Source organism: Dipodomys merriami, unplaced genomic scaffold (assembly GCF_024711535.1).
Source record: "Dipodomys merriami isolate MVZ:Mamm:240054 unplaced genomic scaffold, mDipMer1.0.p SCAF_9, whole genome shotgun sequence".
NCBI lineage: Eukaryota > Metazoa > Chordata > Mammalia > Rodentia > Heteromyidae > Dipodomys > Dipodomys merriami.
In genome coordinates, this window is record NW_027206512.1 from 20,557,269 (window position 1) to 20,579,900 (window position 22,632).

General features: G+C 45.8%; 1 protein-coding gene across 4 annotated transcripts in view; it reads right to left on the bottom strand.

Moving 5' to 3' along the window:
- Fam47e (family with sequence similarity 47 member E) overlaps positions 1-10,440 on the bottom strand; it is a 57,098-nt gene extending 46,658 nt beyond the window's left edge. For all 4 annotated transcript variants that reach the window (XM_070012215.1, XM_070012214.1, XM_070012213.1 and 1 more), the window contains exons 1-3: positions 10,338-10,440; positions 8,017-8,368; positions 4,228-4,367 (exon numbers count right to left, since the gene is read on the bottom strand). In XM_070012215.1, coding sequence (XP_069868316.1) covers positions 4,228-4,367; positions 8,017-8,368; positions 10,338-10,366 — 521 coding nt within the window. In that variant the 5' untranslated portion in view covers positions 10,367-10,440. The remainder of the gene's footprint in view (positions 1-4,227; positions 4,368-8,016; positions 8,369-10,337) is intronic.
- Positions 10,441-22,632: the final 12,192 nt, after the last annotated feature.

Sequence of the window (22,632 nt, forward strand, 5' to 3'; positions counted from 1 at the left end):
AAAAAAAAGTAAAAAAAAAAATAATAAAATAAAATAAAATTAACGCTCAAAAACCAACGGCTCTTCTGTGCCAACAAGGAGAAGAGCGCAGCTGAAATTAGGAAAGTAACTCTTTTTGTAATAGCCCCACACACACAAAAAAAAGATACGTAGGAAATAACTAAAGAAGTGAAAGACCTCTATGACAAAAAAAATTATTTTTATTTTTATTTTTTGGCCAGTCATGGGGCCTGAACTCTGGGCCTGGGCACTGTCCATCAGCTCTTCAGCTCAAGGCTAGTGCTCTGCCACTTGAACCACAGCACCACTTCCAACTTTTCCTATGTGGTACTGAGGAATCAAATCCAGGGTCTCATGCATGCAAGGCAAGCGCTCTACTTAGCCACTTAGCCACCTTCCCAGCCCTATGACGAAAAGTTTAAAAGCCTGAAAAAGGAAATTAAAGCAAAACTAAGGAAGTAGAAAAACCTCCCAAACTCCTGGATTGGGAGGATCAACAATGTGAAAATGGCAATACTGCCAAAGGCTATCTGAAAATTCAATGCGATACCTATAAATATCCCAACCTCATTCCTCAATGAAATAGAAGAAGCAATCTAAAAAATTCATATGGAACAATAAAAGACCCTGAATAGCAAAAACAATTCTTAACAGAAAGAACAGTGCTGGAGGAATATCAATACCAAATTTCAAACTCTACTACAAAGCCATAGTAATCAAAACAGCTTGGTACTGGCACAAGAACAGACCTGAAGACCAATGGAATAGGACTGAAGACCCAGAAATGAACCTACAGATCTATAGCCACCTAATCTTGAACAAGGAAGCTAAAAAATAGAATGGAAGAAAAACAGCCTCTTCAATAAATGGTGCTGGCAAAATTGGTTAAACACCTGTAGAAAAGTAAAGCTAGATCCTTGGAAAAAAATTATACTGAGTGAAGTAAGCCAGAACCAAAGAAACATGGGTCCCATGGTTTCCCTTATTTGCAATGACTAGTATATGTCTAAGGAGAATCTTACCAGACAGGTAGAAAAGGTCAAAAGCTATGCACATATGGCCATATAAGATGGTGCTAAGGGAAATGAACCCGAAGATAGAAACACAAGAGATTTTATCTTTGTTGCTGTTTTTAATGGACTTATAATGTACTGTGTGATTTCTTTTTTTTCATTTGTTCTTCCCCCATGGTATAACCACCACTGTTTTCACTGATTTGATTCCGGTGTCTTGCATCTTGTATATACATTTTCCTAATTTGGGGAAGGGAAATAAGAAAATGTTCAAACAAGGATACAGGCTGACCCATTGTAACAATGAGATGTACAAGACACTATGTTCAAAACAAACTCTACAACTTCAGGGGTTGGGGGGTGGGGGGGAAGAAAGGAGGAGTTGGGGAGGGGGGAGGAAAGGGATGGCTGGGGAAAAACAAAGGAGGGGGTAACAATGTTCAAGAGAAAATGTACTCATTACCTTACCCATGTAACTATAACCCCTCTGTATAGTATCTTTACAATAAAAATATAATAAAAAAAACTTAGCATTACATAAGTACACATTTATGTTGTGACATAATTCATTAATATATGAATACTCTCCTCTTTTAACAGATAACCCATTCATTTGTAACTTCTTGCCTTGGAGATTTTTGTAGGCTTAACCAAAGAAACTGCCAAAGGTGAAAGGAGGATCATATATACATACACATATATAAATATATTAGTATATTACATATCACATATGTATATGTAGATATTTATTACACCACAAATCTCTACATTAAACATTCCTCTCTCTTCCTCACCTAGGTTGGAGGCAACTTGAAAAAAAAAGAATGAACACAAAGCCAAAGTGTCCCTTTTTTTTCCTGGTCCTGGAACTTGAGCTCAGGGTCTGGGCTCTGTCCCTGAGCCTCTCTGTGCTCAAGGCTAGCACTCTACCACAGCAACATTTCCAGATTTTTCTGAGTAGTTTATTGGAGATAAGAGTCTCATGCCGGGCGCTGGTGGCTCACGCCTATAATCCTAGCTACTCAGGAGGCTGAGATCTGAGGATCGCGGTTCAAAGCCAGCCCCGGCAGGAGAGACCGTGAGACTCCTATCTCCTATAAACCACCAGAAAACTGGAAGTGGTGCTGTAGCTCAAGTGGTAGAGCGCTCGCCTTGAGCTGAAGAGCTGAGGGACAGCGCCCAGGCCCAGAGTTCAAGTCCCACGACCGACCAAAAAAAAAAAAAAAAGAGTCTCATGGACTCTCCTGCCCAGGCTGGCTTTGAACTGTGATCCTCAGATCTCAACTTCCTGAGAAGCTAAGATTACAGGTGTGAGCCACCTACACCCAGCCAAAATGTCACTTTTGTCACTAGCAACAGCTATGTTGTAGAGTTGGCTGTAGGTTCAAGACAATTGTTACCTAAAACCCCAACACTCTCCTATGAACTCTCCTATCCCTCCCCTACAGACTGGACTGCAGCAGATACCCTCTAACGCGGAGGAATAGAGGAACTCATGCGTTACCTAGCCCTCTTGCCCTACAATGCAAAAATAAAACTGAAATGAGCAGCTGTTCTGCCCAAATTTACCAGGAAGCACACTGAAAGGGCAGGAATGACACTACAAAAGAGTTCTGTCTCCTTAGTTCTCACCAAGCACATATAATTTAGTCGTGTGTGTGTGTGTGTGTGTGTGTGTGTGTGTGTGTGTGTGTGTGTGTGTGTGTGTGTGTGGTGTGCTGATACTGAGGCTTGAACTCAGGTCCTCTAGCTCTCATTTGGCCTTTTTGCTCAAGAGTAGCACTCTACCACTTGAACCACAACTCCACTTCTGGCTTTTTGGTGGTTAATTGTATATAAGCCTCACAAATTGTCCTGCATGGACGGGTTTCAAACAACAATCCTCAGATCTCCAACCTCCTAAATAGATACGGTTAGAGGTATGAACACTGGTGCCTGGAAAGCATGGGTAATTTAATAGAGTGGATTTTCTTTTAGTTCACCTCCATGTAGACAGATCATGTGACTCATAAAGCTCTGCAGAGCCCTTCCCAAAAAGCTGACCAGAGTCCTGCTCCTATCAACTTTCATTCAGGGTACTACAGTTAAGCTACTTTCTAGCTCACCCCATTCTGCAACACCCCAAAAGTTAAATCTATTTATATCCAGCATTTATACTATTTAAATAATATGTGAATTTGAAAACAAGACTGTGCTATAAAACAGAGATGCTTCTACTAAGCACAGGGCTTTGGAAATATCCAAGAAGGGGACTTTACTGGTGTGCTCTATGCAAGAAAGGTGAACAGAAGCTCCAAGCAGTAGACCCTCAAGGCTTCCAATTAAAAACTAGCAAGTGAGCCAAGTACTGGTGACTCACTCCTATAATCCTAGCTACTCAGAGGGCTGAGACCTAGCCATGTAGAGATTCAAAGCCAGGGCTGGCAGAGAAGTCCAACAGACTCCATCTCCAAAATAACCAGAAAAACAAAAAACAAAAACTGGAGATGTAGTTCAAATGGTAGAGTACCAGCCAGGAAAGCAGAAGATCCTGACTTCAAACCCTAGTTCCAGAAAAAGGAAAAAACTTCCAAGTACTTATGCTTTAGGATAAATAAAATTAAATATTTCAATTATATATGTATCATTTTCTGTATTTCCTTGTATTTTAAATTTTTTTGTGATTATCCAACCAACTACTGCCAACCAACCAGTGTTGAATAAATGGGTTTCTCCCATAGATTATTCAAGAGATATTCTATACCAATTTAAGAGATCTTCTGCAGTTTCTTTTCTGCCAAACCAGACTCAGATGAGCACCTAGATTTGCTCTGTTCCAAGATAAATAGAATCCATTTAACAAATAAGTAACATTCAGAACCCCCACTTTTCTTTTTTTTCTTTAATATTATTTTAAAGATGAGGAGAAGGAAATTCTATAATGTTCCTACATAATAGTCAGGAGTAAGACATTAAGAACACTCACAGGCAGGGCGCTGGTGGCTCATGCCTGTCATCCTAGCTACTCAGGAGGCTGACATCTGAGGATCCCGGTTCAAAGCCAGCCCAGGCAGGAAAGTCTGTGAGACTCACCTCCAATAAACCACTAGAAAACCGGAAGTGGCACAGTGGCTCAAGCAGTAGAGCGCTCGCCTTGAGCTGAAGAGCTGAGGCACAGCACCCAAGCCCAGAGTTCAAGCCCCACGACAGACAAAAAAAAAAAAAGAACACTCACAGTCCTGGGTCCATTTGGATAGAAGGTTTTAAAAAGAGTTTTGTGGGTTCCTCCATCCTTTCCCTGGCATCCTGACAATAAGCCCAGGTTTCCTGCAGCTTCCTCTCAGGATCAAGCACTTCCAGCACCTTTAATAAGAGCTGCAAACAGAAAACAGCTTTACCAAGAGGAAGAAACTTGGGCTGGAAAAAGGCACCCGGCTAAAGCAACATGGACCCACTTGCTGCTTTGTTTCCCTGCTGTTCATTAATGTCATTCACCAACTTCCATGCCTCATCCTGTGCTGGGTTCTGGGGAAAAGCTCTGCCCCACTGAACATGAGGTGTCCTGGCTTTGTGCAGAGTTCCTCTAGACAAGTATATATGTAGACAGGCCTACCTGGTCCCCACCCCACTGGGTGAAATGTATCTCCTAGACTTCTATGGATTCTGACAGTCCACCATCTACCCTTCCTCCTGGGAAGAACATTTCTCCCTCTACCCTCTGGTCTCAATTGACCAAACCTCATCCACAGGCAGGCCAGACCTCACACTCACTGCATTGCTTAGGAATATCTGGGATCATATCAGATCCATGGAAATTAGGCTATGGACTTTCCAGCAAGAGAGGAAAAAAAAAAAAAAAAAGAGGTGCTCCTTTTCTGCTAGGGTTGCTAAGTAAATAGCACTTATTATATGTCAATAGCATAAAAAAAAAAAAAAGGCCAAGGGCTGGGAAAGTGGCTCAGTGATAGAGTGCTTGCCTTGCATGCATGAGGCCCTGGGTTCAATTCCTCAGCACCACCTAGCAGAAAAAGCCAGAAGTGGTTCTGTGGCTCAAGTGGTAGAGCACTAGCCTGGAGCTGAAGAGCTGAAGGACAGCGACCAGACTTCAGGCCACAACTGGAAAAAAAAAAAAAAAAAGGCCCCAAACCAGGTGCTGGTGGATCATACCCATGGACTGAGAGCTGAGAATTATATTCAGAGTTAGCCTGGGCAAACAAATCTGAGAGATTCTTATCTCTAATTAAACAGCAAAAAGGGAAGGTGTGGCTCAAGGGTTAGAGTACCAGCCTTGAGTGAGAAAGCCCCATGAGAACAAAAGGCCCTGAGTTCAAACCCTAGCCCTAGCACGTGCGCGCACGCACACACACACACACACACCACACACACACACACCACACGCACACCACACACACCACACGCACACCACACACACACACCACACGCTCACCACACACACACACCCCACACACACCACATACACACACACCACACACCACACACACACACCACACACACACCACACACACCACACACACCACACATACACACACACCACACATACACACACACCACACATACACACCACACACACCACACACACACACCACACACACCACACACACACCACACGCACACCACACACACCACACGGACACCACACACACACACCACACGCTCACCACACACACACAAACCACACACACCACACACACCACACACACACCACACACACACACACACACACACACCACACACACCACACGCACACCACACACACACACCACACGCTCACCACACACACAAACCACACACCACACACACCACACACACACACACACACCACACACACATACACACACCACACGCTCACCACACACACACACACCACACGCTCACCACACACACACAAACCACACACACCACACACACCACACACACACCACACACACACACACACCACACACATACACCACACGCTCACCACACACACACACCACACACACCACACGCACACCACACACACACATACCACACGCTCACCACACACACAAACCACACACCACACACACCACACACACACCACACACACACGCACACACATACACACACCACACGCTCACCACACACACACACACCACACGCTCACCACACACACACACCACACACACCACACACACACATACACACACCACACACCACACACCACACACACACACATCACACTCATACACACACCACACACACACCACACACACCACACGCACACCACACACACACACCACACACTCACCACACACACACACCACACACACCACACACACACACACACCACACCACATACACACACCACACACACACCACACACACACACCACACACACACCACACACACACATACACACACACCACACACACACACCACACACCACATACACACACCACACACACACACACACACACACATACACCACACACACACCACACCACACACACACCACACACACACACACACACACACACACACACACACACACACACCACACAGGTCCTGCTTCAAAAGGAAATCAGCAGCACTCCTGCTTTGAGAAGTCAGAAGTCAGGCATGGAAATGAAAGCCATAGCTCCATGCATGTCCCTGCTCTCTGCCATATCATGGCCATGGCCTATAGGAGATGTGAAGGAAAGAAAGCCCCAGATTTCTGGCAATTGGTCAGCAATCCAGCCATCTTTTCTATAAGCTTGTCTGCCACCGATCACGTCATTCATTCATTCAAAACCATTTTATAGCTGAATTCAATGACCTGAATTCAAGAAGCATACTTGTCTGTCCCATCATGTACCAAATGATTTCTCAGGCCTCATACAGTCCTGGGGTTAGGTGCTCATAGAGCCCCCCTCCTTCTTAGAGTTTTTGCCCCAGTGGGGAGGTGGCAGAGGTGACAAGGGCCCCGATGAGAAGTGGAAGATGGTAAAGGCAGAGGAGCAGGTAGAAGGCCAGTGGTACTGCACACAGGCTTCTGCAAGGAGGACACATTTGAACAAAGCTGACGCAAGAGAAGACCGCACCAAGCACAAATGGCTGCTGAGGTGGAGCTGGGCTGCTAATTCCCTGCTCTCTCCCTCCTGCCCTTTTCCTGAACTCTAATGCAACCTGAGCTTTGTTCAAAGCGTCAGTGCTGGGGCTGGGAAGATGGCTCAGTGGTAGAGCGATTGATTGCCTTGCATGCCTGAGGCCCTGGGTTCGATTCCTCAGCACCACATAAGCAAAAAGAAAAAAGCCGGAGTGGCGCTGTGGCTCAAGTGGTAGAGCGCTAGCTTTGAGCTGAAGAGCTGAGGGACAGCGCCCAGGCCCAGAGTTCAGGCCCCACGACCGGACCCCAAAAAAAAAAAAAAAACAAACAAAGCGTCAGTGCTCAACTACAAAATGCAATTTCAGACTTGTTGGCTGCTGGTGGAGGTGAAATGTATGAGCTGTTGTCAGAGAAAGCCGAAATGTGTTCATTGAAAGAGAGTTCTGGCACCTACCCTGTCACTTTTGTCCCTGTCCCCGCAGAATGCCATAAGGACAAGAGACATACACTAAGGACTACCGAGCTGATCATCAGAAGCCCAGGACATCGTGACATGCCAGAACTAGCCTTGACAATTGGGTAGATTTTTCCACGTGACTTCCAGGTTCCCCTTGGCTCTGTCTCTCAGCTAGTGAGTATTCAAAGACACCTCCTCACCCACGGCTGATGTCAGTTTCCTACTCTGAAAGGTCACACTGTGAAGCACACTGAGGAGCTCCTGAACTTTTGCCAATTCAATGGCTTCACTGGAAGCAAATGGAGCAACTGAATGTAGCTGCCTGTGTTTCCTGGGGCCAGAGAAAGCAAGGCAGCCCTACATCCCGGTGAGAGCCCCACTAGGGCCATCCCTCCTCCTCATAAACACGCCTTCCTCCCAAGTGTCTCCTGGACATCCAGAGAAAATGATGTTCAGAGCCCAGTGCAGCGCCCTCTTCAGGCCAAAGGGAGGATTACCTCTGCAGGCAGGGCTTCCTCCAGATGTGGGTAGAGAGCCAGGGGATGTGTGGCTTGGTGGCTTTCCCTGTTCTCTATGAGTGTCTTCTGCGACTGAGGGGCCAATGCCACCTTGGAGAACAGGGCTGCTTTGGTGGGCCACTCATATTGCCTTTTCTTGGGGGTTGGTTTGGGGGTTCGGTGATGAATCCGGGGCAGAAAGCCTTCCCTGGGGCCCTGAGTGGTGGTCAGACCTCGGTGTGGTGGACAAACTTTCTTGAAGTCCTCCAGCCCCTCGCTCACAAACACCCAGCGCTGGCTGTTCAGCCTGTTGTGCCATGTGAAACACTTGGAAGGCAGGTGCTCTTTCTTCCTAGAAGACAACATAGCAGTCACACTGGGGAAGTGGGGGGTACATGGATCACAGGAGGTGAAAGGTAGCAAAATAGTAGTCTAGGGGCTATCTATCAGGGTAAACTTGTCACTTGGTCCTCATGGTGTTTTATTAAGAATTATAATAGCTCACATAAATGAAGAACTTCCTTTATAACTGCTCTAAGTGTTTGACATGAAGGACATATCTACATAAGCAGGTCAGACAAGGCAAGAAAGTTAGAAGCTTTTTATCTCCAGTCAACCAGAAAAAAAAAAGCCAGAAGTGGAGCCGTGGCTCCAGTGGTAGAGCATTAGCCTTCAAGGAAAAAAAGCTAAGGAACAGCTGTCAGGCCCCAAGTTCAAATCCCAGTACCAGAATCGAAAAGGGATGGAGTTTTGACAAGTATTAAATATTCTATTTAAGTTTCACCTATGAAGAAGGTACTGGTAGTATTGTTTTTGTTTATAGCTTAAAAAAATTGAAGCACAAAAAAGTTCAAAAATAAAATAAACAGGGGCTGGGAAGGTGGCTCAGTGGTAGAGTGCTTGCCTTGCATGCATGAGGTCCTGGGTTCGATTCCTCAGCACCACAGAAGCAGAAAAAGCTGGAAGTGGTGCTGTGGCTCAAGTGGTAGGGCACTGGCCTTGAGCTGAAGAGCTGAGGGACAGTGCCCAGGCCCAGAGTTCAGGTCCCACAACCAGCAAATAAAGAAATAAATAAATAAAATAAACATCATCAAAGATTTCCTAATACGAAGCAGTAGAGCTGGGATTGTAAACCAGGGAGTAATGAACCAGAGAAGGGAGCTTACTGCTAGGCCCAGCTAGCCTCAGACACAATCTTTAAGACCTTAGTTTCCCAAGTAGCTAGGATTACAGGCTTGAGCTACAGCATCCAGCTAAACATAAAGGTTTTAAATAAGGGGCAAAAGAACTCCTAAAGATTTACTTTTCCACTTGAACCACAGCTCTACTTCTGGCTTTTTGTTGGTTTATTGGCGTTGGGTCTCACAGACTTTCTTTCTAGGCTGGCTTCTGAGATCATCACATCTCAGCCTCCAGAGTAGCTAGGATCATAGACATGAGCCAACAGCTCCCCACTCCTAAAGAGTCCTTAATTGCTAACATAAATATAGTGCATACTGTGTGTTGTTGACAGGCTTATAAGGCTATGTCTTTCAGGCCTCAAAATGACTATAAATCTGATTCATTCTATCCGCCCCATTTCACAGTTAAGGAGATCAGAAGGGACAACTAAATTGTCTCAGGTCAGCAAGCAAGCCAAGAAACCTGGCCTTTGCCGCAGGCCTTCCTGAATCTAGACTTCAGCAACTCCGGATTCTTCAGCATCTCAACCACTCCTTTGAACTGTCTCCAAGTAAGCCATCATGCCATCAGCAAAACGAGATAGCGCCTGTTCCTGCCTGGTGTCTGTGACAGCAACCCTTCAAAGTGGCAGCCAGCATTCCCAGGACCTCAGCCCCCTCCCCCCCCCACACACACACTACCATCACCACCACCATCACCACCACCCTCACCACCACCATCACCGAGGGTTCTGCTTGGCCAGAGCCACCAGCTGAAAGGCCAAAACTTCCCGGTGCTCACAGATGCCTTACACGCGACAGGGAATTCACGAAGCCCATTGGTGTCTGAGGCCACCCCGGAGAAAGGTGGGCTGGAGGCAGGAGAGCTGAGGCCTAGGCTGGGGCAACCTCCACATCAGACCGGACTCAGTTTCTCTTCTGGACTGGGGGATTACGCTTTGGTGAGTTGGGGATAATCTGCCAGGAGGACGGTGAAGCATTGGCTATCTCACTTCATTATCTCCACACAGGCGCAGAGGGCGGGGAAGAAAGAGTCCTAGGCAGCCAACAAGCCCCCTCCCAGCCCTGCAAGCCCGGGTTCCCGGCGCCCCCGCGCGGCGCCTGCGGCATGCGCCCGGGTCGCGCGCGTGCCGCGCTCACCTGGGCCTGGAGTTGATGTCCTCAGGCATCGCGGGCCTCTTCCCGGGCTGGATCAGCCGCCACCCGAGACTCGCCGCCTTGGTGCCCTCGGCTGCACCACCGCTGCCAGGCCGAGGCTGGCGGTTTCTGCGCCGCCTCTCATGTCGCTAGGAGACCGCTCAAGCGGGTGCTGCCCTGACCTGCCCAATCCGCCCTGCAGCAAGCCGGGCGCCGCCTGCCTTCTGTGACCTAAGGGGTGGGGTGGGGGAGCACTTGGCAGGGCCCGGAGAAAGCCCCGGTCCACCTGGATTTTACTCTGCATCTTCTACACGATCATATTGACCATAAGCTGCACCAGGTCTTCTTGATTCAAGTTTTTTTTAAAAAATTACTGAAAGGGGGGTGCTGGTGGCTCACGCCTGTAATCCTAGGTTCTCAGGAGGCTGAGATCTGAGAATCGTGTTTGGAGGTCAGCCCCAGCAGACAAATCTGAAAATTGACTAGCAAGAACCGGAAGCGGAGGTGTGGCTCAAGTGTTAGATGGCCAGCCTTGAGCTAATCAAGAGCAGGGCACCCTGAGTTCAAGCCCCAGTTCTATCACAAGTTACTTAAATAAAATTAGTGAATAAAAGGAAAGGAAAATGAGCAACTGGAGTCCCAGAAAAAGGGATGAGAGAAGAAAGGGAAGGAAAGGATTGGATTATTTCTAGCACAAAGATGTTTTCTGGGGGGGCCAGGGGACTCCCTTAGTCTCTGCTGCATGTCTGGTCTCTAGTCACCAGCCTATTTCCCTGTCCCCTTCAGCTCTAGGGTTATTTATCTCTTTTTGTCTCAACCCTCTTCCAGCAGTGACATCACTGAACACTAGGCAGCTGCTGGCAATACCAATGGCATGAAGATGTATTTGATTTGGTTATGTCCTTGGGAATCTGTATCTCAACAGATGCTATAGGTTCATTTTACTTGTCCCTTGAAAATCTGCTCCTTGCTTATCCCATCAGTACTTTTACCTGCCTAATACTTGATGAGCCTCCTACCAAGCTCAGACCCCTACCTACCACTGGCAGCTATGCTAAAGATTGGAAGCCAGGCGCTGATGACTCATGCCTGTAATCCTAGCTACTCAGGAGGAGTACTCCAGCCCAGGCAGGAAAGTCCGTGAGATTCTTATCTCCAATTAACCACCAGAAAATCAGAAGTGGCACTGTGGCTCCAGTGGTAGAGTACTCCCTTAAGCTAAAGAGCATAGGGACAGCACCCAAGTACACCCCCCCACACACACACACACAATCCAACACTCCATGACTCTCTAGTCGATAATGGCATTAATTCAGACTCTCAGGCTCTTCCTTTTGGATTCCTTATTAAAATACTAAAGGCTGAACATTTTATAAAGAGGTTTCTTTGGCTCACAATGTTGGGGGACTGAAGAGTCCAAAGTCCTAATGGTAGGCAGCACCAGGAGAGCACACGTGAGAGGGAGAGCAACCACAGCAAGCCAGCAAGCCAGAGCACTCTGGCTCAGGTTTGCTCTTTACGACAACACTCTTAGGAGAACTAATCAGGAGAGCCTCTGAGCTCCAGGTCTGTTGGTACAAGCCCTCAACGTGGACTCCAGGTTGGCCAGGCCTGCTCTAGGCCATAGAAGGTTGTCCACCTGTTTCCAGGGCAAGGAGGAAGAAGAGAAAGGAAAATACAGACTTCTCAAATCACAAGAAGAAGAGGTGGGGCCTGGAAATCAATATCTCACTGTGGCTCGATGCACAAGATGAGAACACGGTGGATTCTTGTTCTCCAGTAGTATCAAAATAATACCATTAGTCCTGGTATTTTTAGAGTATTTTTTGTCTTTTTTAAATTTTTATTTTTATTCCTGGTCTTAAAGAGTTTATTTAGCAAAGACAAAGTAAAAGCTACTCCAAAGAATGACCTGAAAACCAGCTGTCTTCCTTGGGGTCCTGGGCTGTTGCTTTATGTTGCCCCTCTTTCTCCTCTCTGCTTTCTTTCCTCCCTTCAGGCAATCTGTCAGATTATGATTGAGATGTTTGAAGCAGGCCGGACCTTCTCCAGTGCAGTGGGCACATGATGATAGGCTAGCCTGGGCTCAGGATTGGTTTGTGTGAAACAGGCCAGACCCTCTCTTGAGTGGTGGTCCAAGAAAGAGACACGGCAGGACCTAAGGCCCTTCCCCTTGTGGTAGCCTGGAGCAGGGCTAGCCTGGATTGTGGCAAGACCCAAGACACTCCCCTGGGTGGTGGCCACTGGTGGGGGAGGGGCAAGCTGCCTAACTGGTTTGCTGATGTCCTTTAGGCTCCTGGGTTGGGGGGGGGGAGGGAAGGAAGGGAAGGTGTGCTCATTTTTTATAGCTTAGCCAAATTTCAGCTGTTCTTTTTTTTTTATTATTTATGAGTACAATGCATCATAATCTTTATTATTACTTCATTTAGTCGATGTACAAATGGGTTTTATTTATTTATTTATTTATTTATTTATTTTGGGTCCGGTCGTGGGGCCTGAACTCTGGGCCTGGGCGCTGTCCCTCAGCTCTTCAGCTCAAGGCTAGCGCTCTACCACTTGAGCCACAACGCCACTTCCATGTGCAGCACTTTTTTTTACCTTAAATTAGCTGGAGCAGAAAGATAAGGTGAGAATAGGAATAAGGAAATGCCATGAGGGACAAGATTCCATTCCCCAAAACCACAGTTGGTCACACCCTAGGCCAACGGTCAAATAGCAGCTTTTAAGTCTTCAAGGACTTTCAAGGACCTCATTCCCTAGATCAGGGTCGGGCTTGGGCCTTGAGGATGATGACATCATCTCCATGCTTGCCTCTGAAAGTCCAAGAGGATCCAATGTGCAGGTACTTTCTCAAAAACACAGGCAAAAGACTCCTCCATACTCAGCCTGCCACTGTGCAGTCATCAAGCCATTAAGAGAGAAGCCACCAAGGGGCAGAAGATTCTGATTCTCAATACCAGTAGTATGACCCTATTGGATAATATCACCCCAATCCCCAGCTGCTTGAGGCTTTGGCCTTACCCAAACTGCCCACCATATATCTCAAGGTATAATTCCGCTTTGCTAATAAGTCATTCTTGTTGTCTTCCTACTTTTTGTAGGATTTTTGCTATACCTGGAGCAGCATCCTGTTCTTAGATGAGGAACATCTAAGACTACGCACCCATCAGTAACAATAATCGCATCATGCTGTAAAGTCTTGGCAATGAATGATCTACAACCAAGCATCCTGAGATGCAATGATCAATAAAAAGAAGTTAGGAAGGCATGAAGAGTTTATGGGTTCTAAAGTTTCTCATGGTCTGCATGACCCTGTTGTTGGCAACATTTTTGATATTCTCCCAAGCCCACCTGCTGGCCTTTCCCTAGAATTCCACTCCCGCCTCTAAAGCACTGTCAAATTCGCCCAGATGGAGTGGCATAGAACATTCAGCATCATGCTGTGTTAGATGCTATGGAGCAAGCTGAAGACAGGGGCCAGAGAAACAAGAAGGTGTTCACTTGAAGAGTAAATAGAAATCAAGAAACAATAATCATTTTGGGGGCTGGGAAGGTGGCTCAGTGGTAGAGTGTTTGCCTTGCATGCATGAGGCCCTGGGTTCGATTCCTTAGCACCACATAAGCAAAAAAGAAAAAAGCCAGAAGTAGCGCTGTGGCTCAAGTGGTAGAGCACTAGCCTTGAGCTGAAGAGCTGAGGGACAGCACCCAGGCCCAGAGTTTAGGCCCCACGACCAGACCCCCCCCCCAAAAAAAATAATTTTCCCTGATACGATCAAGGAAAGAGACTAGCTCAGTGCCAATACTGGGGCTTGTACTCTCTATCTGGGCAATGTTCTCTAGCTCTTGTGATCAAAACTAGTGCTCTATCACTTGAACCACACCTCCACTTTTTTGCTTTTTTGGTGGTTAATTGGATTTAAGACTCTCACAGACATTCTTGCTTGGGTTTGGTTTCAAACCTTGATCCTCAGATCCCAGCCTTCTGAGTGTTTAGGGTTACAGGTGTGAGCACCAGAACTTGGCTAGAGATGTGGGTTTTCTTTTAACCTTTTCTATAATCTAATACTATCTGTCTATAATCTATATTATCTATAACTAATATTATATGGATAGAAAGTGTCACTTCAAAGGCTCATGTGTTCGAGGCTTGTCCCCTGTGGTGGTGTCATGGAGAAGTGAGGAGATCCTGGGCTTTCTGATCTGTTGATGAGTTGGGAACCTGGTTGGAAGAAGTCCCTCACTTGGGGCACAGAGGGGGGTCTTTGAAGCAGAACATCTGTCCTTAGCCCTTTCCTGTCTCACTCTGCTTCCTGAGGTAAGCAACTTTGCTCATCTTACACCATGACACTCTTGCCTCCCCACGGCCCAGAAACAATGGACCCAGCCAACCGTGATTGAAACCATGAACCAAAACAAGCCTTTCTTTAGGTTGTTTTTGTTGTTGTTTTGGTTTTTGTAGGTTGTGGGGCCTGAACTCTGGTCCTAGGTGCTGTCCCTCAGCTCTTCAGCTCAAGGCTAGCGCTCTACCACTTGAGCCACAGTGCCACTTCGGGCTTTTTCTGCTTATGTGGTGCTGAGGAATGGAACCCAGGGTCTCATGCATGCAAGGCAAGCGCCCTACCACTGAGCCACCTTAACAGCCCCAGGTTGCTTTTTTGTTTTATTTTCTAAAATATGATTGTATTGTTATGATTAAGATGTACAGAGGGATTACCATTCATACAATGTCATCCCTTCCTTCGCTTTCCTCATTTCCCTCTTCCCTCCCTGCAAAGCTGATTTTTCCATATAGTGTATCCTGAATTGCACAACTGCATTTGTTCACCCTTCTTCCCTCCATTTCCCTTTGGCCCTCTTTCTCTCCCCCCACAAAAAATCAAAAGCAACAACAACAACAACAAAAATAATGTTTCCATTTCTTGGGTTTTGTTTTGATAATTTTTTTTTGGTCGGTTGTGGGGGCTGGACTATGGGCCTGGGCGCTGTCCCTGAGCTCTTCAGCTTAAGGCTAGTGCTCTACCACTTGAGCCATACACCACTTCTGGCTTTTAGCTCTTCAGCTCAAGGCTAGCGCTCTACCACTTGAGCCACAGTGCCACTTCGGGCTTTTTCTGCTTATGTGGTACTGAGGAATCAAACCCAGGGCCTCAGGCATGCAAGGCAAGCGCTCTACCACTGAGCCACCTTCCCAGCCCTTGGGTTTGGCTTTGTTTCATAGGCCCCATCCTACCATCTGCCCAAATACTCCCTTCCCACTGCTCGGGGCTGACAAGGCCTGTCTTGACTGGCAAGCCTTTCCTCTTTACACACCAGCTCTCCTGCCTCCCCTAGAGGGAGCTACTGAGTCCACTTGGCTTCTATTTCTCAATAACTTCCACTGATACAATGACTCATTTGGGAATAACAGAACTCCTGTGCTGGTTTTTCATCTGATTTCACAATACATAGGAGATCAGAAAGCTCTGACATTTGGTAATATGCTAGCTTTCCCTCTCTGAGTTGAATGGCAACTTACACACAACCCAAATTCCATTTGCTGCTAAAAGTATCATCAAAAAACTATTTCCACTGAGAACTGGTTTCATGTTAGACCATGGAAATTATGCTTTAAGCCACTGCCCTGACAGCTCATTCCTGGCTCACCATTCTAGTCCTGCATCAAGTCTGGGCAGGCAGAAGTGTTTGCTCTCACAACCCATCACAGCCTGGCCCTCCTGTGTGCCATGTCACCTAGAGTGAGCCATTGCCACAACTTGCCCTGAAATGTGGAAACAGATGGATAATACAGAACATTTTCTTTTTTTAACTAAATGCATTAGTTGGGTGCTGGTGGCTCACACCTGCAATCCTAGCTGCTCCAGGAGGCTGAGATCTGAGGATTGAGGTTCAAAACCAATGTAGGCAGGGAAGTCTGTGAGATTATTTCCAACGAATCACCAAGAAAAAGCAAGAAGTGGAGCTGTGGCTCAAGTGGTAAAGCACTAGCCTTGAGCAAAGAAGCTCAGGGAAAGTGATGAGGCCATGAGTTCAAACGCCAGGACCAGCACACACGTAAATGCTACAAACAGTAACAACAAAAACCCAAACTATTACAAGTTGAGAATAACCAGTTAGCATGTAGATACTTCAGACTGGAGAAAATGGTTGTTCTTGATGTCTTTACATGTAATAAATTCTCATGACATTTTGATTCCAAGATGAATGTATAAATTTAAATAAAATTTGACTTTTACGAAGTGAAAACATACACATAAGGGGAATTTGAGTAGGCATTAATTTATAGGAGTCAATTCAAGATTGGTGACTCTAGAACTATATTTCTATAAAACCTGAGGTCAACAAAATTTTTAAGAAACAATCCTGTGCCTACTGTACGTTTGAAGATCAAAGGGGGACATTCCACTGTTGATGATTCCCTTAGGAAAGGGCGTGTAACACTCACCACCCATGTTTCAAACCGAGCACATCTGCCAAATAACAGGTTCCTTTGCAAATAAACAAGACAATACCAACAACAGAAACCACCAGATTGAGTTTCAAAATACACTGCTTTCCTGGACATCCCTATTTCAAGGCAGCCCTTTTAATCTGAGGACTTTAAGAACGTTTTCTTTGTTTTAATTGGTTTTATCCTTCCATTTGCATTTTCGTAATTGTCACAATGCTACTTCTTGGCAAACTTTTTCCCCCCCAGTTATCCCTACACCCATCAGGCAAGTGCCCTAATACTGAGTGTACCCCCAACCCTGTTTTCTTTTTGAGATAGAGTTCACTATTTACCCCAAGCTGGACAGAAACTCATGATCCTGTGGTCACAGCCTCCCAGATGCTGGGATTATAAACATTTGCCACCATATCTGGCTTTTGCTCTCACTTTGCTCCTCTGCCTCCATCTCCTGTCTCCACCCCACTCCCCAAATAGTCTACCATATTCAATTTATTGGAGGATACCACATGGGCTGGTTCATAGCTTAGTAGGCAGATACTTGCCTGACATGCATAAGGGCCTGGATTTGATTCCTGGTGCTTAGGGAGGGGGTGGGAAAGGCTCTTTGCTTATGATTTCAAGGGGAGAAAATAAAGCAATTGGTTCCTTTCTTCCTGGTTTTTGTGTTTTATAAAAGTCTATATACACCTAGTCATGGAGGCACATGTCTATAATCTCAGGAGGCTCAGGCTGGAGGACTATAATTTAAGCCCAGCCCAGGCTACAGTGTGAAACCAATAACCGAATAACCAAAGAGTCTACAACATTACAGGAAGAATAAAAAGAAAAGGAAAGAAAAGAGGATTTGAAGAGGATTCTCATTTTCTCATAACCTCTAACAAAATAAAAAGAAAAACAAACTAAAAAAGACTACTTTTGCTTAGAGTACAAAAGTTCTCATGGAAAGCCATGAGAATTTGTTAATTGGATAAGGCAAAAGGGTATTTTGTGGACAGTCTCATAAGATTGTCTCTGCTCTGGCATGGGGTGCATGTAGTAGAATATAAATGGCAAATAAACTACTCTGGGGAATTCTAATCTGCATAAAAACTGCTATTTAAACTGGGTTTAGTGACTCATGCCTATAATCCTTACTGCTAGGGAGGATGAAATCAGGATTGCTTCTGAGGATAGCCTGAGGAAAATGTTGAAAGACATCTCAATAGAAAATTCTGGGTGTGGTGGTTCTTGCCTGTTATCTCAGCTATATTGGGAAATGTGCATAGGAGGATTGTAGTCCAGGCTGGCTTGGGGAAAAAAAAGTAAAACTCTATCAACGAGCTACGAGCTACACGGTGGTTCAAGTGGTAGAATGTCTGCTAAGCAAGTGCCAGGCCCTGAGTTCAAACTCTAGTATTGTAAGTATATGGTACTAGGGGGCCAGGCGCCAGTGGCTCACACCGGTAATCCTAGCTACTCAGGGGGCTGAGATCTGAGGATCTTGGTTCAAAGTTAGCCCAAGCAGGAAAGTCTGTGAGATTCCTATTTCCAATAAACCACTCAGAAAACCAGAAGTGGTGCTGTGGCTCAAGTGGTAGAGCTCTAGCCTTGAGCTGAAGAGCTTAGGGACAGCGCCCAGGCCCAGAGTTCAAGCTCCATGACCCATATTATATATATATGAATTCAAACCATATATATATATGTGGTACTAGGGTTTGAATTCAGGGCCTGGCACTTGCTAGGCAGTACCTTACCACTTGAGCTATGCCCCACTCCAGTCTATTTTTTTTTTTAGTGGATTTCTGCATTGCTCAAGGATGTTTCCTCCATAAACATTTACAAATAACATATGTCATTCACTAAGGCATGATGATACATTTTATAGGTCATCTTCAAATAGTAAGAAGAAAATCCATGATTTTTGAGACATCTTGGAATCAGATTTACAAAAGCCTAAGCAAGAGCTAGGTAATGATGGCTCATACCTATCATTCTAGCCTCTTAGAAGGCTGAGATCTGAGGATCAGGATTCAGAGCCAGGTCTGGCAGACAGAACTGTGAACTACAAAAAAATTGTGGTGTACTATAAATGTTAACACTGAACACCTACTTTCTACAGAAAAGTATACAATGACTACATGATTAACCTCATTTGAGTGTAATGTCAATATTGTAAATTTACAAAGGGGCCCAAAGAGTCCTTTTTGCTTTCCCTGTCTTAGAATACATGAAGAAAGAGGCTGGGAAGATGGCTCAGTGGTAGTAGTGCTTGCCTTGCATGCCTGAGGCCCTGGGTTCGATTCCTCAGCACCACATAAGAAAAAAGCCGGAGGTGGCCCTGTGGCTCAAGTGGTAGAGCGCTAGCCTTGAGCTGAAGAGCTGAGGGACAGCGCCCAGGCCCAGAGTTCAGGCCCCACTACCGGACCCCCAAAAAAAAAAAAAGAATACATGAAGAAAGTTCTTTGAGTCTTGCATGGAATTTCAACAGGTGTTAACAATCATTCCTTCCAAATGGTAGTTGATCTTCTTTTCTGATTGTCTGTGTAGAGAGTTCATTGGGAAAATTCTTCATTGTCTCCCTGCCCAGGAATCTTCCTCTCCATAAAATATAGGAGTGGTGACCCTTTACCATCATGCTTGACCCTCTGGGGTGTGTCAGGGGGTATTAGTCTATGCGCTTGCCAGGCATGGCCACACCTGAAGTAGGAGGAGTCTCACCTGAAGAGTAAGATGACTGTCTGGTAATTAAAGTAAGAGTGCCAATTAGTGGTAGAAACCACATGACTTATAAATCAGAAGTGAGGCAGCAGTCACAAGGGGCACGAGAAGCTGAGATCAGAACTGGCGGTCATTGAGTCCCTCAGAGTAGCTGTCAAGGGGTAGAATCCAATGCAGAACTAGACAGAAACACAACGGGTCAAATGCTCAAAAGTTGTATCAGCCTTCATAAAATAGAAATTAGTGTGTGCCCTCACACTATGATTTGGGGGATATGCATTCTCTTTGTAAATCTGTTTTTCTGTTTTCTGTAATTAGGACATGTTTGTTGTTGCTGTTCTGTTGTGGTTTTGGGACATTTTAAAATGCTGGTCTGATCCACTGTGCTAAGAGGAAGAAAGAGGTTTTTGTTCATCCAGGGCTAGAGATTTAAAGGGGAAGCAGTTTTCCAATTGCCTGACCTAGTAGAAACAGTGAAAAGGTTCAATAGGGAGATAAGCTGAGGACAAACAAACCCAAAAACCTTGCTCATATACTCTGAGATTTGTTAATTGATTTTGTCTCTGTCTCTTCATTCCCACAATCCATTTCTACCCTGATGGCCCCACAAGAGGCAAAAAGAGACCTCCAAAAACAATGGAAGCCAGGTGCCGGAGAGACCTCTAAAAACAATGGCCAGCTCCCGGCTTCCATATAGCCATTGTTTTTAGAGCTCTCTTTCCATGCTTATAATCCTAGCTACTCAGAAGGCTAAGATCTGAGGAACAAGGTTCAAAGCCAGCCTGGGAGGAAGGTCCATGAAATTCTTCATATTATTTTTGTTGTTGGGGCCTGGGTGCTGTCCCTCAGCTCTTCAGCTCAAGGCTTGTGCTCTACCACTTGACATTGCCACTTCCAGTTTTCTGAGTGGTTTATTGGAGATCAGAGTCTCATGGACTTTCCTGTCTGGGCTGGCTTTGAACCATGATCCTCAGATATCAGCCTCTGGAGTAGCTAGGATTACAGGCATGAGCCACCAGTGCCCAGCAATGAGATTCTTATATCCAATGAATTACCCCAAAGCCAGAAGTGGAAGTGTGGCTCAAGTGGTAGAGTGTAAAAGGTAAGGGACAGTACTCAGGCCCTACTACTAGCACTGAAAGAGAGAGAGACAGAGAACAATGGTAGGTAATTGGAGGTAAGATAAGATGCACTGAGATCAGTGGTCTGGGCTGCAAAGCCTATGGAGCTATGGACTATGTACTCCAGATTGGAGCCAGCAAACAGACAATCTGCAGTTATTCTTCACCTGGGTATGGGTAGGTGTTCAATGTGAGCATAATTCTGTGGGTGCTATGTATCAAGTCAAATTGCCATGTCTTTTTTTCTAGTCCATGAAGTATCCCAACTTCTGGGGGACTATTCCAACTTCCTGGGGCCAGTGGGACTGGAACTGATGATTGACTAAGGGAGTCACCAACACTCAGACAATGGGGCTAGGAATCTTTATTAGCCACAGCAACTGCTCTCCACGGTATGGAGGCCAAGAAGAACAGCAGCGAAGCTCTCTTGTGGCAGGGTTTTAAAGGAGCAAGCAGGTCACACACAGCCAGCAGGTTTACAGAAGCAAAACTAGCCATTACTGATCACACTAGCCATTACTGATCACAAATAACAATTACAATTTCAATAAACAAAGCAATGAGTTATCAAGGCAAAAGTTACATTTCCAGGCTACACCTTTGTGGAGCCAATAAGGTTTTAGTTGACATTTAACAAAACACGTTCCAAACTTCTAACTTATCACATCCAAAATTAAACTACCTTCCACATTTCCTGAGTTTCATTGCCATTTGCCACACTTAACACCCTAATTTACTGAGTCTCTGCCTCTGAGAATTTCCTTTAATCATTAACCTAGAGTTCCTTTCTACAAAGAGGCTCTGCCTTAAATGTTTTGCCCCATTTCTGCTAGCCACAATGAGTTTCCCCTTTTCTTATTTTTCTTGGTTCTAACAGTCCAGGATATATGCCCAATTGCAGCAAACCCCAATCAATGCCTGGAAAGGAAGCAAGTGAGCTTGAGAGATAGGGCTAACCAAACTAAGGCACAGGGCAGAGCAAATGGGAGGTAATGCCGAAGACGGTGACAGTGGAAGGAAAAGCTGCTGACATAGGGACTGGGGCCTCCACCTTGGCACAGCTGGATCCCTCCAGACCTCACCAGGTTCTAACTGCATGCCAGGCTGGTTCCCTGGGGTCACCCCCAAGGTCCCAGCCTTATCCCTTCCTGTTCTCTATAATCCAGTAACATACACCAGGGCTTGCTGGCTCAAAACAACAGTCCTTTATTTTGCAATTTGGAGCAGAGCTAGGCTGGGACCCTCTCATGATTGGGATGGGACAGCTGGGAGCTGGAGGAGGTCATTTCTCTCCCAGCAGGCTGAGAGCATGCCACTGTGGTTTCTCTTACGCTCTCTCCAGCATGGAAGTCTCAGGGCAGCTCAACTTACTGGGGGGGGGGGGGATACCAAGAGTAAGAATTTTCAGAGGCCCAGGCAGCAGTTGTAAGGCCCTTATGACCTGGCTTCGGAGTTCCTGGGTGTGGTCATTTCTGCCATATCTCTGTGTTTAATAAGCCTAATCCAAACTCAAGAGAAGGTATGCATACTCCCCCCAAACAGGACTCCTAAAGAATTCCTAGCATTTTCAACCCATCACTCTCTTTAACCATGTCCTCAGCAAACCCTTCTTTTTCTTTTTTCTTATTGTTTGTTGGTCACAGGGCTTGAACTCTGGGCCTGGGCACTGTCCTTCAGCTCTTCAGCTCAAGGTCAGCGCTCTACCACTTGAGCCACAGCGCCACTTCCAGCTTTTTCTACTTACGTGGTGCTGAGGAATCAAACCTAGGGCCTCATGCATGCAAGGCAAGAATTCTACCACTGAGCCACCTTCCCAGCCCCATGCAAACCCTCCTGATCCTTCCAGATTCTCAATCTGAGAACATGGGCCCTACATCCACATCCAGATCAGATCTGCCACTCAACAACTGGTTTACTCATAGTAGGTTACTTAACCCTTTAGAGTCCAGTTGCTTTGCATGTAAGATGATGATAATGGTGTTCCACAATCCTCAAGTGATTCATTCTAGAACTCTCTCTTGCCCCTGGACAC